At 45.3% G+C, this 13,006-nt stretch overlaps 1 protein-coding gene across 2 annotated transcripts in view; it reads left to right on the forward strand.

Annotated features, from left to right (window-relative positions):
• Positions 1–13,006, forward strand: part of TRABD (TraB domain containing) — a 37,374-nt gene that overhangs the window by 5,146 nt on the left and 19,222 nt on the right. For both annotated transcript variants that reach the window (XM_083400000.1, XM_083400001.1), the window contains exons 2-5: positions 6,466–6,528; positions 7,816–7,894; positions 10,361–10,527; positions 11,226–11,366. In XM_083400000.1, the coding sequence (XP_083256126.1) occupies positions 6,505–6,528; positions 7,816–7,894; positions 10,361–10,527; positions 11,226–11,366 (411 nt within the window). In that variant the 5' untranslated portion in view covers positions 6,466–6,504. The remainder of the gene's footprint in view (positions 1–6,465; positions 6,529–7,815; positions 7,895–10,360; positions 10,528–11,225; positions 11,367–13,006) is intronic.

Here is a 13,006-nt window from a genome sequence, read left to right on the forward strand (position 1 = left end):
GATTCCAGGGCTGCAAATTTTGTATAAGAGCAAAAAAATCAAGTTTCAGGGTTGGGTGGCAAGGCAGATTTAAAAATTTGTTTGCTGTAGAGATTTCTTTTATCTGTTATATTCAACCAGTTGATGTTGAATGTCTTTGAAACCTAAATGTAGCACAGTCTGCCATGGGTTTCAATAGTGGTAAGCTAGAGTGGATCCTTTTTCTGAAGTTATACTCAGGCATAAGACCAAGATCAGTGTGTGAATGGAAAGCAGGTGATGCCAGCTTCAAGTCTCCCTGGTGTTGTGCATGTTGTCTGGCACTCCTGGTGTCCACAGGTTTAGTGTGCAAAGGTGTGTGTACAACTGTACATACAAAGGCAGCTGTCCTGCACATCCATACAATCTCCAGTTGGTTACAACATGGTCTGGTTGCACTGAGGTTGCAGGTTCAACCCCTATAAGAGACAGCTGCATATTTGTGCATTACAAGGTATCAGACTAGATGATCCCTTCCTGTTCTATAATCTCATGGAAGAGTGCTGCTTCGGGGACAAACAGCTGGAGAGTTATAGCGCTTGCTGTGGCTGTAGAGACTGATATGGGAGAGACATGTTTTGTTGCAGCTGGGGCAGAAAAGGCGTCTGGTTTTGCTGTGGCAGATGCACCATGGCATTACTTCTCTTTGCTCTCCTCCCAGCAGCCATTCCTCCTTTCCTTACTGCTGTGGATACACACATGTCAGTTTAACTACAAGATAGGGCATAAGGAGAACCCAAAGCACATGGTCTGTAAAGAAGTCTTGCCTACAAAATATTAGGCATGGAACTGCGCGAAGGACATACTGTATTTATTGCTCTATAAGACTCACTTTTTCCCTCCTCAAAAGTAAGGGGAAATGTGTGTGCGTCTTATGGAGCGAATGCAGGCTGCGCAGCTATCCCAGAAGCCAGGACAGCAAGAGGGATTGCTGCTTTCACTGCGCAGCGATCCCTCTTGCTGTTCTGGCTTCTGAGATTCAGAATATTTTTTTCTTGTTTTCCTCCTCCGAAAACTAGGTGCGTCTTGTGGTCTGGTGCGTCTTATAGAGCGAAAAATACGGTAATTTATTTCAGAACAACTATATGCAGTGGTACCTCGGGTTACATATGCTTCAGGTTACAGACTCCGCCAACCCAGAAATAGTGCTTCAGGTTAAGAACTTTGCTTCAGGATGAGAACAGAAATCGTGCTCCGGCGGCACAGCAGCAGCAGCAGGAGGCCGCATTGGCTAAAGTGGTGCTTCAGGTTAAGAACAGTTTCAGGTTAAGTACGGACCTCCGGAACGAATTAAGTACTTAACCCGAGGTACCACTGTACCTGTATATTGATTTCGTTGCTTTCATTTGCTGCGTGTGTGTGGTTGTGTTTTTTTACTGTCCTTCTGCAAAGTGCTGCAGTCAGCAGAAATGGCCTACCCTTCCTCACCTTTTATCCCCTCTACAAGCGAGCCTGTGTGGCGTAATGGTTAGAGGGTTGGACTAGGACCTGGGAGAGCCGGGTTCGAATCCCCACTCAGCCATGAAGCTCATTGAATGTGGCTCCATCATTCCCATCAACTTGGTGTGATGTTTCAGCGCAATTCCTAATCTTGCTTGGTCCATTTCCAGCAAAGGAAGGGCTATGCTGCAGTTGTTCTGCTTCCGAGAAGCTTCCGCTGATTCACCCAGTACTCACCACCCCCTTGGCCAGATACCCCTCTGATGTAGCTCATTGCGGCAGCTCTTATCTTCATTATCTGTCTAGAGCTAGATGATCCTGATGTGTGCGTCCGGAAGAGACTGGTGCAGCAGGTGCTGCTATGCAAAGCCATAAGACCAAGGGCCAAGCTACACATTGCATTAAATACAGTGGTGCCTCGCAAGACAAAAAGAATCCGTTCCGTGAGTCTCTTCGTCTAGCGGTTTTTTCGTCTTGCAAAGCAAGCCCATTAGCGGATTAGCGCTATTAGCGGTTTAGCGGCTATTAAAGGCTTAAGGGATTAGCGGATTAGCTGCTAAAAGGCTATTAGCAGCTTAGTGCCTTAGAAAAAGGGGGTGGGGAGCGGAAAAAAAACCCCAGGATCGCAAGACATTTTCATCTTGCGAAGCAAGCCCATAGAGAAATTCGTCCTGCGAAGCACCTCCAAAACGGAAAACCCTTTCGTCTAGCGGGTTTTCCGTCTTGCGAGGCATTCGTCTTGCGGGGCACCACTGTACACCGTTTTCCTTTCCATTGTTTTCACTTAAGATAGCATCCTTCTGCATGGGAGTAGTAGCCGTAAGTGCTGACTACTGAAAGCTTCTGAGAATATCCCTGCCGTTCAGGAAAACCGAACCAAAACTTTGATTTCCTGCCTTTGCCACAGCTGAAAAATACATTAAAATCATGGGCACTGGATGTAGTTGACAAAGCATAGCTGTACATACGCGTATCTTCCTTGTGTACAAGTCTTAATTTCTATAGTTACAGTAAAGTGTTGCTTCTTAGAAGACATATCCTATCACACATCACTCCCAAAATCCCAACAGAATTAGTGATTTTTAGGACAGCGGTTCCCAACCTTTTTGGTATGATGATGAACAAGTCTGCATTTACCTGGTGTGGTGACCCATTGATTTGTTGTCACATAAATTTTGGACCTTAGGTTAGAATCGTAGAGTTGCAAGGGACTTCAAGGGTCTCCTAATCCAGCTGCCTGCATTGCACGGATCCTGCCCACAGCTGTTCCCGGGTAGACTTGGACCAGGTCTTCAGCAGCTGTTGGTTTCATGCATTTTAACTGCACGTTTGGCTGTTTTATAACCATTATCTGAGGCATCCTGAGCAGAGATGTATGTAATGCCCTGGTTCATGCGGAATTCATTGAAATATTAATGTTAGTTATACAAGTTATTCAGAGGGTGGCATTCAACTAGTGCAGTTTTGGGACCAGTGCAGACAGATTTCCCTCTTCTGCCCTCCCACTTCCCCAAATCTCCTCTGGAGGGGGAACCCAGAACTGATTGAGAGGAGTGCCAAGCCTGCCCTTCCCAGCTGAGAGAGCCCCAACCCCACTCCTGCTTGCACGAGAGTAGGAGTGGGGTCAGGGCTGCGGCCTTGCTTGGCTACTGTCCAGCGGCCTTCCTCTGGGAGGGTCTCTTACGCCTTTCCTCCCAGTGGAAGGCAGGCAAGTGGTGTAGGGGCTCTTCGATGCTGCTGCTGGCCCAGCGCTCTCCAGCAGCCCCTCTCCACAAGGTGTGGATGGGGTGATCTTTGCACCCCACGCCTTGCAGACTTCGCTTGGGAGGGTGGGCTGCGTCCTTCCTCCTGGGGTGAACGAGGAAAGAGACCTGCACAGGCGAAGGCAGTCAAACACACAGAGCCTGACAGGTTCTGTGCGCTTGGCTATTGCCGCTTGGTCCGTCTTTGGGGAGTGGGGGGCAAGCGGACAAGGTAGATCGCCCACCCCCCACGCCAGCGAAGGCAGAGGCAGCCTGGCCAAGGAGCCCTGAGACCCCTGCTGGTTGCACACAAGCGGCAGGGGCCTCAGGGCTCACTCAGCTGGGGACAGGAGCCTTTCTGCCCTCCAGCTGAGCAACAGGCTGGGACCAGCTGTATTGGCCGCAGCCCAAGAGGCACTATGGTGAAGGCACCTCAACTGCCTTCAGCAGTTTCACCTGGCTGGGGCCAGTGCAGTTTTTTTCAACATCTCAGCTTATTGCCAAGCGACAATGTTTGGCTGACGAAACACCGCCATGTTGAAAGCCCAACATCGCCCAGCCCTAAAGTGTACGGTTGCACAAGCCATGTAAGTTATAACAAACCACGAGTATTTTTCTTTTCATGTTAAAGGCCATTATGGCACATATCCATGGGATGGCTGAGCTTGCATATTGCAGGGTATGTCAAACGTAGTCTGGTTATTGATAACATAGCCTGCTTTTCTGTTTCACCTTCATAGTAGTCACTGCTGAAAAACCTGTCTTGCAAAGATATAGACTTCCCAAATGATCACAACACAGATTCGGCTTCGTTGGCAAGCTCAGGATACTCGGTGGTAACGGGAAACCAAAATTTGGATAACCTTGTTTTCGAAAAATTTACCTGTGAGGGCCCTACCAGACGGCGGTTCAATGAGTTGCTCTTTTTGTGCAAAGACAACTTTGCGACGTCGGCTGCAAATGGGTTTTGTGCTCATTCAAAGTTCTCTAGTAATGCGAAGACTTCAAATCACCCTGGGCTTAACTGCTGGTCACAGATTGCCACAAGGTACTCATACAGAGGGTTACTTTGAGTGACTATTACAGCTCGCCCCTGATGAGCGAGTGTGTGTGCAAAAAGAAGAGGTTAAAAATGGGTGTGCCGTTGTACTGTGAGCTAAGGTACATGGGCAGAACTTGGATGAACTTTTGCCTGCTGCCTACTGTGTCAGAGAACTAGGAGTAGAACTGCAAAGACAAGACAGGTAGGAATACAAGTCTTCTTGCTCCAGTCCAAGAATACTACACATTCGATGAATGGCACATGTGCCACAAGTTTACCATTAAGGCTGGGTGATAGCTCGTTTTCAGTATCGTGATATACCACCAGCTAAGCATTGTGATATACTGATATATCACTATACCTGAAGTAAAAATAGAGCTATACAGAGGCATTGGCTAGCTTCATGGTTTTTGCATAGCACACCCACCCACACCCCATGTTTGCAATATATTGCAAGGTCAAAAATTATGAAACTGATAGAACTGATATAATGAATTGGAAAAAAAATGTTTAAATTGACATTTGTTAAAAAAAACCTAGAAGCATTTTTGTTAGGGATTATAGGACATTATAGGATGATGGGATGCGGGTGGCTCTGTGGGTTAAACCACAGAGTCTAGGACTTGCCGATCTGAAGGTTGGCGGTTTGAATCCCCGCGACAGGGTGAGCTCCCGTTGCTCGGTCCCTGCTCCTGCCAACCTAGCAGTTCGAAAGCACGTCCAAGTGCAAGTAGATAAATAGGGACCGTTCCAGCGGGAAGGTAAACGGCGTTTCCGTGTGCTGCTCTAGTTCGCCAGAAGCGGCTTAGTCATCTTGGCCACATGACCCGGAAGCTGTACGCCAGCTCCCTTGGCCAGTAAAGTGAGATGAGCGCCGCAACCCCAGAGTCGGCCACGACTGGACCTAATGGTCAGGGGTCCCTTTACCTTTACTATAGGACAAGACCTGCCATGAAAAATAAAGAACTTCTTTATGTATGCAACAACAGTGGCAAGAATCTTGTTAGCACAAGGATGGAAGAATGAGGAAATCCCAACGAAAGAACAATGGCAAGAAAATTTGATGAGTTATGCAGAACTGGCCAAATTGACATATAAACTGCGTGAAAAGGACACCTGTGACTTCAAGGAAGAATGGGAACTTTTTACAAACTATCTAAAAAGACAACAAAATGAACTGGACTCTTTGGCAGGTTTTGAATAAGCATTCACAAATTTATTAGTTGAACATATGATAGATAAAGCAAGGACATGTACTGTACAGTTTTATAACATGCAGAAAACGAGATATGTAAAAAAATCAGGGAGGGGAGCTGAGGAAAGTCCCTTGTGGGGGGGGGGAGAGGGAGGGTTGAGGGGGGAATAAAGGGGGGGAAATAATGTAAATGATTATGAGGACTGACAAATTGTTATGTTGAAATTGGTTAATAAAAATATTTTCTAAAAAAATTATGAAACTGATATCATGATATGGACTTCAAACCGGTTTTAGATAATGTATTGATATATCGCCCAGCCCTACATACCACCCAGGCCACTGGTGAAAGTGTTGGCTTTAAAGAAGTTGTTCTGATGCGCCTTTTATATATATATATTAAAAACCAACAACTTTGAACTCTTGACAACTTTCAGAAAGCTTGCTGGCTGGGTTAGTCTGGTATTGCAGATGCATCAAATAGCCTTTCTAGCATCCTAATGACTAACACGTTTATTGCAGAATTATCTTTTTTTAACCAGATGGATGGTGTGCTTTGGCTTATGCTGTGGGGGTTTGTTGGTAGGAAATGGTTTATGAAACAATACTGAACCAGCTGAGCAGATGAGAGTGCTTTCTTTGTATTCTTGTGTTTTTGACATGGGGAAGATGGGTTCTGTTTCAGGAGGAGGAGGGAGAGGAAGTAACTGAAATGTGGCCTTTTAAGTATGTTTGACCAAGCTTCACGTTCCTGCTAATTGCCTCTGGACAGAATGTTCAACGTCAGGCTTCCCTATATATTTATCTTTCCACCTTTTTGAATGAATCAATAGGCACAAAAAGCCAGGTTGGCAACAGAGACAATCGTTAAAGTCGTGTATCACCACTTTTGCGTATTTCAATAACAACATTTGTGCAGATCTATACTGCCAAACACTAGCCAATCGTTAAATCTTTTTAAATGCATACTTCACACCTTGCTAATTATTACTCCTGAACTTCTCTACCCCTCTTTTAATGTTTTGCAGGTCTGATCTGGCTGGTGGAATTTAAAGAACATTCTCGCGATGGAGGGGGAACAGCAGCAGGAGGTAAATTTTAGGAACAGCAACATCCTGTTTACAGAGTGGAAAACGCTTCACTGGGCATTTTGGTTTAACAAAATTTCTGAGGGGCTGCTGTGCTTGAGCTGCAGAAGCAGAAAACCAAAGCACGCTGAGATCTTTGAGAGGGAAGCTTCTGTTACCGTGGCATTTATTTATTGTAGGCAGCAACTAACCCGATAAGAAGTTTAACGTATTGTGTTGCTTGCTCTGCAACCTTCTGCCTTATCCAGGGTAGAAAGGGCAAACCCGTGTCCCTGCAGATGTTAAATTCCAGCTCCCACCAGCCTCAGCCAGCATGCCCAATGGTCAGGGATGATGGGAGCCAGTCCTTCTTTTGGAGATAGATAAGCGACGCTGGTTCTCATATCTCTATAAAATACTGTGGTACCTCAGGTTACATACGCTTCAGGTTACAGACTCTGCTAACCCAGAAATAGTGCTTCAGGTTAAGAACTTTGCTTCAGGATGAGAACAGAAATTGTGCTCCGGCGGCGCGGCAGCCGCAGGAGGCCCCATTAGCTAAAGTGGTGCTTCAGGTTAAGAACAGTTTCAGGTTAAGTACAGACCTCCGGAACGAATTAAGTACTTAACCTGAGGTACCACTGTAACCCCTAGTGGGCCACAGGCTCCCGTTTCTGACTTATGTAATTTGTGAATCTATGGGTGTGTTGCATTATGGGGAATTTTATTTATTTTTATTTAAAAACCCAACATGTCTCATGGCTACTTTGTATCTGAAGGCAGTCCTGTTTAGGGAAGTTTTTAATGTTCGATGTTTTATCGTGCTTTTAATATTCTGTTGGGAGCTGCCCAGAGTGGCTGGGGAAACCCAGTCTGATGGGGGGCGGGTACAAATAATAAAATTATTATTATTATTATTATTATTATTATTATTATTATTATGAACACCACTAATACACCTCAGTGAGCAAATATGTGCACTCACCCATTGTCTTCTATGGAGAAAGCAGTATGGGTTTAATTTCTGCCCAGCAAGATAGCAGAGATAGTGTGCTTGTTTTGCTGAGCCCTCACACAAACCTCACAGATGTATCTTGAGCTGCTTGTGACTTGAAATCACAGCCACATCATTCTAGCACAGATCTCCACAAAGTGAAGTAATTGTGCTACAAGATGCAAAGCAAACTTGCCTTGTATCCCAGACTGTTTATCAGCTTCTAGCATTTGTTATAATTGTTGATTTATCCCTGCACAGAACATGCTTTATTCAAGCTCTTCGCACCATTCACCCCTTTTTTTAATCCAACACAGATGGCTGCAGAACCAGCGCCTTCACCTGAGGCACAAGGAGATGGGCCGAAAGAAGCTGCGGGCATTGCGTCAAATATTTGTATGTAATAGTTGTGGATAGCAAAGCCATTTTGCCTCCCACATCTTGCCTTGGTTTAAAGCAGTTAATGGCTAGAGTTTGGGATGGGGGAGGGTTAAGTCTGGTCTACCTATGCAGTGGCAGAGCTTGGTAGAATGGAATGTACCACTTTAGAATGGACTGCACCATTCCAGTATGTGGAGTGATGATAGTCGTGTTTTGAGCGCTTGTCTCTAGAGGACCAGGGGCAACCCGGAAAGTGGACAGCTGGGACCTTTTCCCTTGATGTTTTTGTTTTTACTTGTCAGGGAGGCATTCAGAAATGAACCTTCAGTGGTACAATCCAGGCTGCCATCTTGTTGTAATGCATGTGAGGGCGAGATCCTAAGGCACATTGGAAAACTTAACTAGCAGGGGCACAAGGTCTAAGCCTGAAATCCTAAACACACTTTCTAGGTAGTAAAAAAGGTAAAGGACCCCTGGGCGGTTAAGTCCAGTCAAAGGCGACTATGGGGTTGTGGCGTTCATATCGCTTTCAGGCCAAGGGAGCTGGCGTTTGTCCACAGACAGCTTTCCAGGTCATGTGGCCAGCATGACTTCTGATGCAATGGGACACCGTGACGGAAACCAAAGCGTACAGAAATGCCATTTACCTTTTTGCCGCAGTGGTACCTATTTATCTACTTGCACTGGCATGCTTTCGGACTGCTAGGTTGGCAGGAGCTGGGACAGAGCCATGGGAGCTCACCCCGTTGCAGGGATTCAAACTGCCAACCTTCTGATCGGCAAGCCCAAGAGGCTCAGTGGTTTAGACCACAGCACCAGCTGCATAAGCCCCATTGAGCACCCTGGAAATTGCTTTGGAGAAAGCATGCATAGGATTGTGCTTTAAGTTAATGAGGAGGCGGGGGAATGTGGGCACCACATCTTCTCTGGGTATTATAACCAGCAATGTGTCTGGACCCTGTTTTAATTAGATGACTAGCTGAAATATTTTTGCCCTGCCTTTCGATACAGAATTTCATGGTGTACTTAAAACAGTTGAGCAGAATTCTGTAAAGCAATATTTTCAGCACCAATGGAATCATCAAGCTGCTTATGGAGAACCCAGTATGCTGGGAAGAGAATTACTCTCTTGATGGGATGTTGCTGATTCTGGGCACTTAGGTACCAAGGATGCTAACCGCCTGATTTGGGGCCAGCCAGCATTTCTGAGCTAGATTTATTTCACAGGGTTGTTGTGAGGACAAAATAGGTCTTTGGAGGGAAGGCAGTTATAAATTAATGTGATAAAACAGCTACATAAAGTTGATCCATATATTTATTTCAGACATTTGTGTTCTGCCTTTTAGGGCCGTACAGTCCTCTGAAGGCAGTTTACATTCCCCTACCCCCCCAAAAAAAATAAAAGTATAATGCCATATTTATAATAGCATTAATGTTATCCTGTGTAGAGATCTTGTAAGAAAACAGACTGTTCCTAAAACAAAGGTTAATGCTGTATAACATATGAATTATAAACTGTGTCGGCGCCAAAGCAGGAAGTATTTTGTGAAAGAATTGCCTCTTCAAAGTTCAACTCCACCCCCTATACCATCCCCAGTTTGATGATGGGGAACAGGCTGAGAATTATCTTGACAATGCCTGTCTATTCAGAGTCATGGAAGCAAGCCTCGTCGTCCCTCTGGTATGGCTTGGTGACTTCATGCAGCCAGATCTGATTAGCACTGTGACGGTATTGCTTATATGAGAAGCTCCTGCTGTGTTTTTGTTTTTAATTGGCACCAGCTCTGGATTGGGGCCAGGCAGGGGGGAACGTTGCTGCAAATATGAAGTGAGCAAGGCACAAAAAGGGCAAGGAAAGTGGTGGTTTGGGGATATTTTTCAAACGCACACACACTTATCCTGAAACCCTTCCATTTGCCACCAGAATGTTTATGGTCAAAACTTTGACCTGGCCCCATTTAAACATTGTACAGTCGTACCTTGGTTCTCAAATGCCTTGTGACTTGAACGTTTTGGCTCCATTTAAACATTATACAGTCGTACTTTGGTTCTCAAACACCTTGTGACTCCATTTAAACATCATACAGTCGTACTTTGGTTCTCAAACACCTTGTGACTCCATTTAAACATCATACAGTCGTACCTTGGTTCTCGAACGCCTTGTGACTCGGACGGTTTGGCTCCCGAACGCCGCAAACCCGGAAGTGAGTGTTCCGTTTTGCGAACGTTTTTTGGGAAGCCGAACGTCCGACTGCTGCTTCCACGGCTTCCAATTGAGTACGGGAAGCTCCTGCAGCCCATCGGAAGCCGCGCCTTGGTTTTCAAATGTTTTTGGAAGTCAGACAGGCTTCTGGAACGGATCTCGTTGGAGAACCCAAGGTACGACTGTGGTCGACTCATATCCTTTTCATAGGTATTGCGGCAAAGTGGGAGATGAATACGCAAACTAAACATGAGTTTGTTTATTCAAATTATATGCAGCTGATGCAGATGCTTTAAAAATACTTTTGGAGATGAAGATGAAGAGAAGAAAGCTAAAGCCCAGCCTCCCAAGCACCGTGACGGAACTGTCCACTGAGGACGGCTCCAAAGTATATGTTGTTGGCACTGCTCATTTCAGTGATAGCAGCAAAAGAGATGTAGTGAAGGTAAATCTTTTTTAAAAAAATTGGGGCCTTAAAAGCTTTTTTCCCTGCCTCTTGGGGCCGGAAGTGCACATTTGAAACCTTGACTATTTTTGTAACGTGGAAAAGGATTACATTTTGGGTTGGGAATGTAGCTGCAGTCATGGATAACTTTATATAGAACCAATTTGTGCAGAGGTTTATCATGTACACTGTAGTCTTCTCCCATATTATTCATCCTGATTATAAACCTGTGAGGAGATAATCTTATCATCCATGTTTCAAACAAAGCTGCAGAGGCCAGGAGTTGGGTAGAATTTATGCAGAGGTGGAGAAATTCTGGGGAACGAGGAGGTCAGTTTCCTGTTTTCTCTGCGGAGAGCTGATATGGGTAATTTGGCAGGAGGAGGGCACTGAAAAATCTCTTGAATTTGTTTGTTTTTACTGTTTGGCAATATTATTTATTTTTCCTGAAATATTTTAAAGTCCTTGAGCTGGTAACAGCAAAATACAAAAATGTGTAATTAATAAATAAACACATTCTTTCCTGAGAGTTTTTCTTTTTAGCTGAGAAACCTTATATTCTCCTCCAAAACATAAACGGAAAACAGTTTTATTTAAAAAATAGTTTGTGGATTGGGACTCTGCTACTATATGCTTGGGAGATTTCTCCCAGGAAAACATCAGTACTGCAAGCATGCAACTGAATCCGTATTTTTCAGACAATACAAGAAGTACAACCTGACGTGGTCGTGGTTGAGCTGTGCCAATACAGAGTTTCTATGTTAAAAATGGATGAAAAGACATTGCTAAAGGAAGCCAAAGAAATCAATCTGGAGAAACTTCAGCAAGCTATAAAACAGGTAGGAGTTCTTCAGTGACAAAATCATCTGTCCATTTGTATGCAAAATTAAAATACTGCTTTCCTAACTTTAATCTGGCGTAGTCAAGGCTTGTATGAACATGCAGTTAATTGCACAGCCATTCCCATTCAGGGCTTTGTTCTATATAGGGAGTGTTAAAAAAGCAGGAGTATGCAGGGACTAGGTTTTCAGTGGAGCAGAGCTCTACTGTACGTTTATGTAAAACCAAATAACAGGATTAAAGTCCAGTATTGATACCCATGCAAAAATTCCATGCAGGTAAACAGCTAGAGGGGGAGGCTAAAGGAGGATGGTGCAACAAAATATGGTCCTTTGCAACAGCAGAAAATCTTCTCTTAATCAAAAGTCAAATAAAGAGACTCTCCCCCGTGGCAAGAAATGCCTATACTTTTATTTGTTTTATACATTCTGAAAGCAAGACACTAGTCCAGCACGGTACACTGGTATCTGGAACTTCCTGCTGCCTCTTCAATAAGCTTTTCAAAGATGTAAAAATACATCCCTGAACTGCCACTAATTTCCTGTAGAAGATATGCAAATGGTAATATCACAATTGCCATTCTAGTTAGTCAATTTATATATTCTGTTGTTTTATTTCAGGTAATCTCTGTTTCTGTTAGAAAATTTGTTTATGTCTAATTTTGCTGCAGAATAACACTTTTCTTTTTAAAAAGTCATAACATAAAAAAACACTTCTTCTTATTTATTTCATTTCTATACCGCTTTAAATTTTTAAGAAAAATCTCAAAGCGGTTTACAGCATATGAAAACATCAATAAAGCAATTCAGAATCAAACATTTCTGAAGAAAGTCAAGTATAGAGTATACAGTCAAAGCAACATAATTAACAGAAAACTAAAATGTTAAAGATTTCAAAATAAAACATTACAAAGGAGGTCAACTTAGAAATAATAAAAAAAATAGGTGACTGGTTTAGTAAATGCTCCAGGAGATTTACCGTATTTTTCGCCCTATAGGACGCACTTTTTCCCCTCCAAAAATGAAGGGGAAATCTGGGTGCGTCCTATGGGGCAAATGCAGGCTTTTGCTGAAGCGTGGAGAGGGAGAGGGGTCGGTGCGCACCGACCCCTCTCGCTCTCCAGGCTTCAGGAAGACATCCGCAGCCTAGGCAGCCCTGCGGGAGGTCCCGCAGGGATGTCTAGGCTGCGGATAGCAGCCTGCTTCCCGGAGCCTCGGGGGCCCTGAAAGCAGAGCGCCCGGCGCTTCGGGAACACATCCGCACCCTAGGCAGTCCTGCGGGAGGTCCCCGCAGGGCTCCCCACGCTGCGGATAGCAGCCTGCCGCCCGGCGGGTGGGGCACCCTGAAGCAGAGCGCCCCTCGCGCCGGGCAGACACCCGCAGCGTGGGGAGCCCTCCAGGAGTTCCCCGCAGCGCTCCCCACGCTGCGGATGGCAGCCTGCTGCCTGGCGCGAGGGGCGCTCTGCTTCAGGGCGCCCCTCACGCCAGGCAGACACCCGCAGCGTCGGGAGCCCTCCAGGAGTTCCCCGCAGCGCTCCCCACGCTGCGGATAGCAGCCTGCTGCCTGGCGCGAGGGGCGCTCTGCTTCAGGGCGCCCCTCACGCCAGGCAGACACCCGCAGCGTCGGGAGCCCTCCAGGA

This window comes from Podarcis tiliguerta (genome assembly GCF_965153285.1).
Source record: "Podarcis tiliguerta genome assembly, chromosome: 10".
Classification (NCBI taxonomy): Eukaryota; Metazoa; Chordata; class Lepidosauria; order Squamata; family Lacertidae; genus Podarcis; species Podarcis tiliguerta.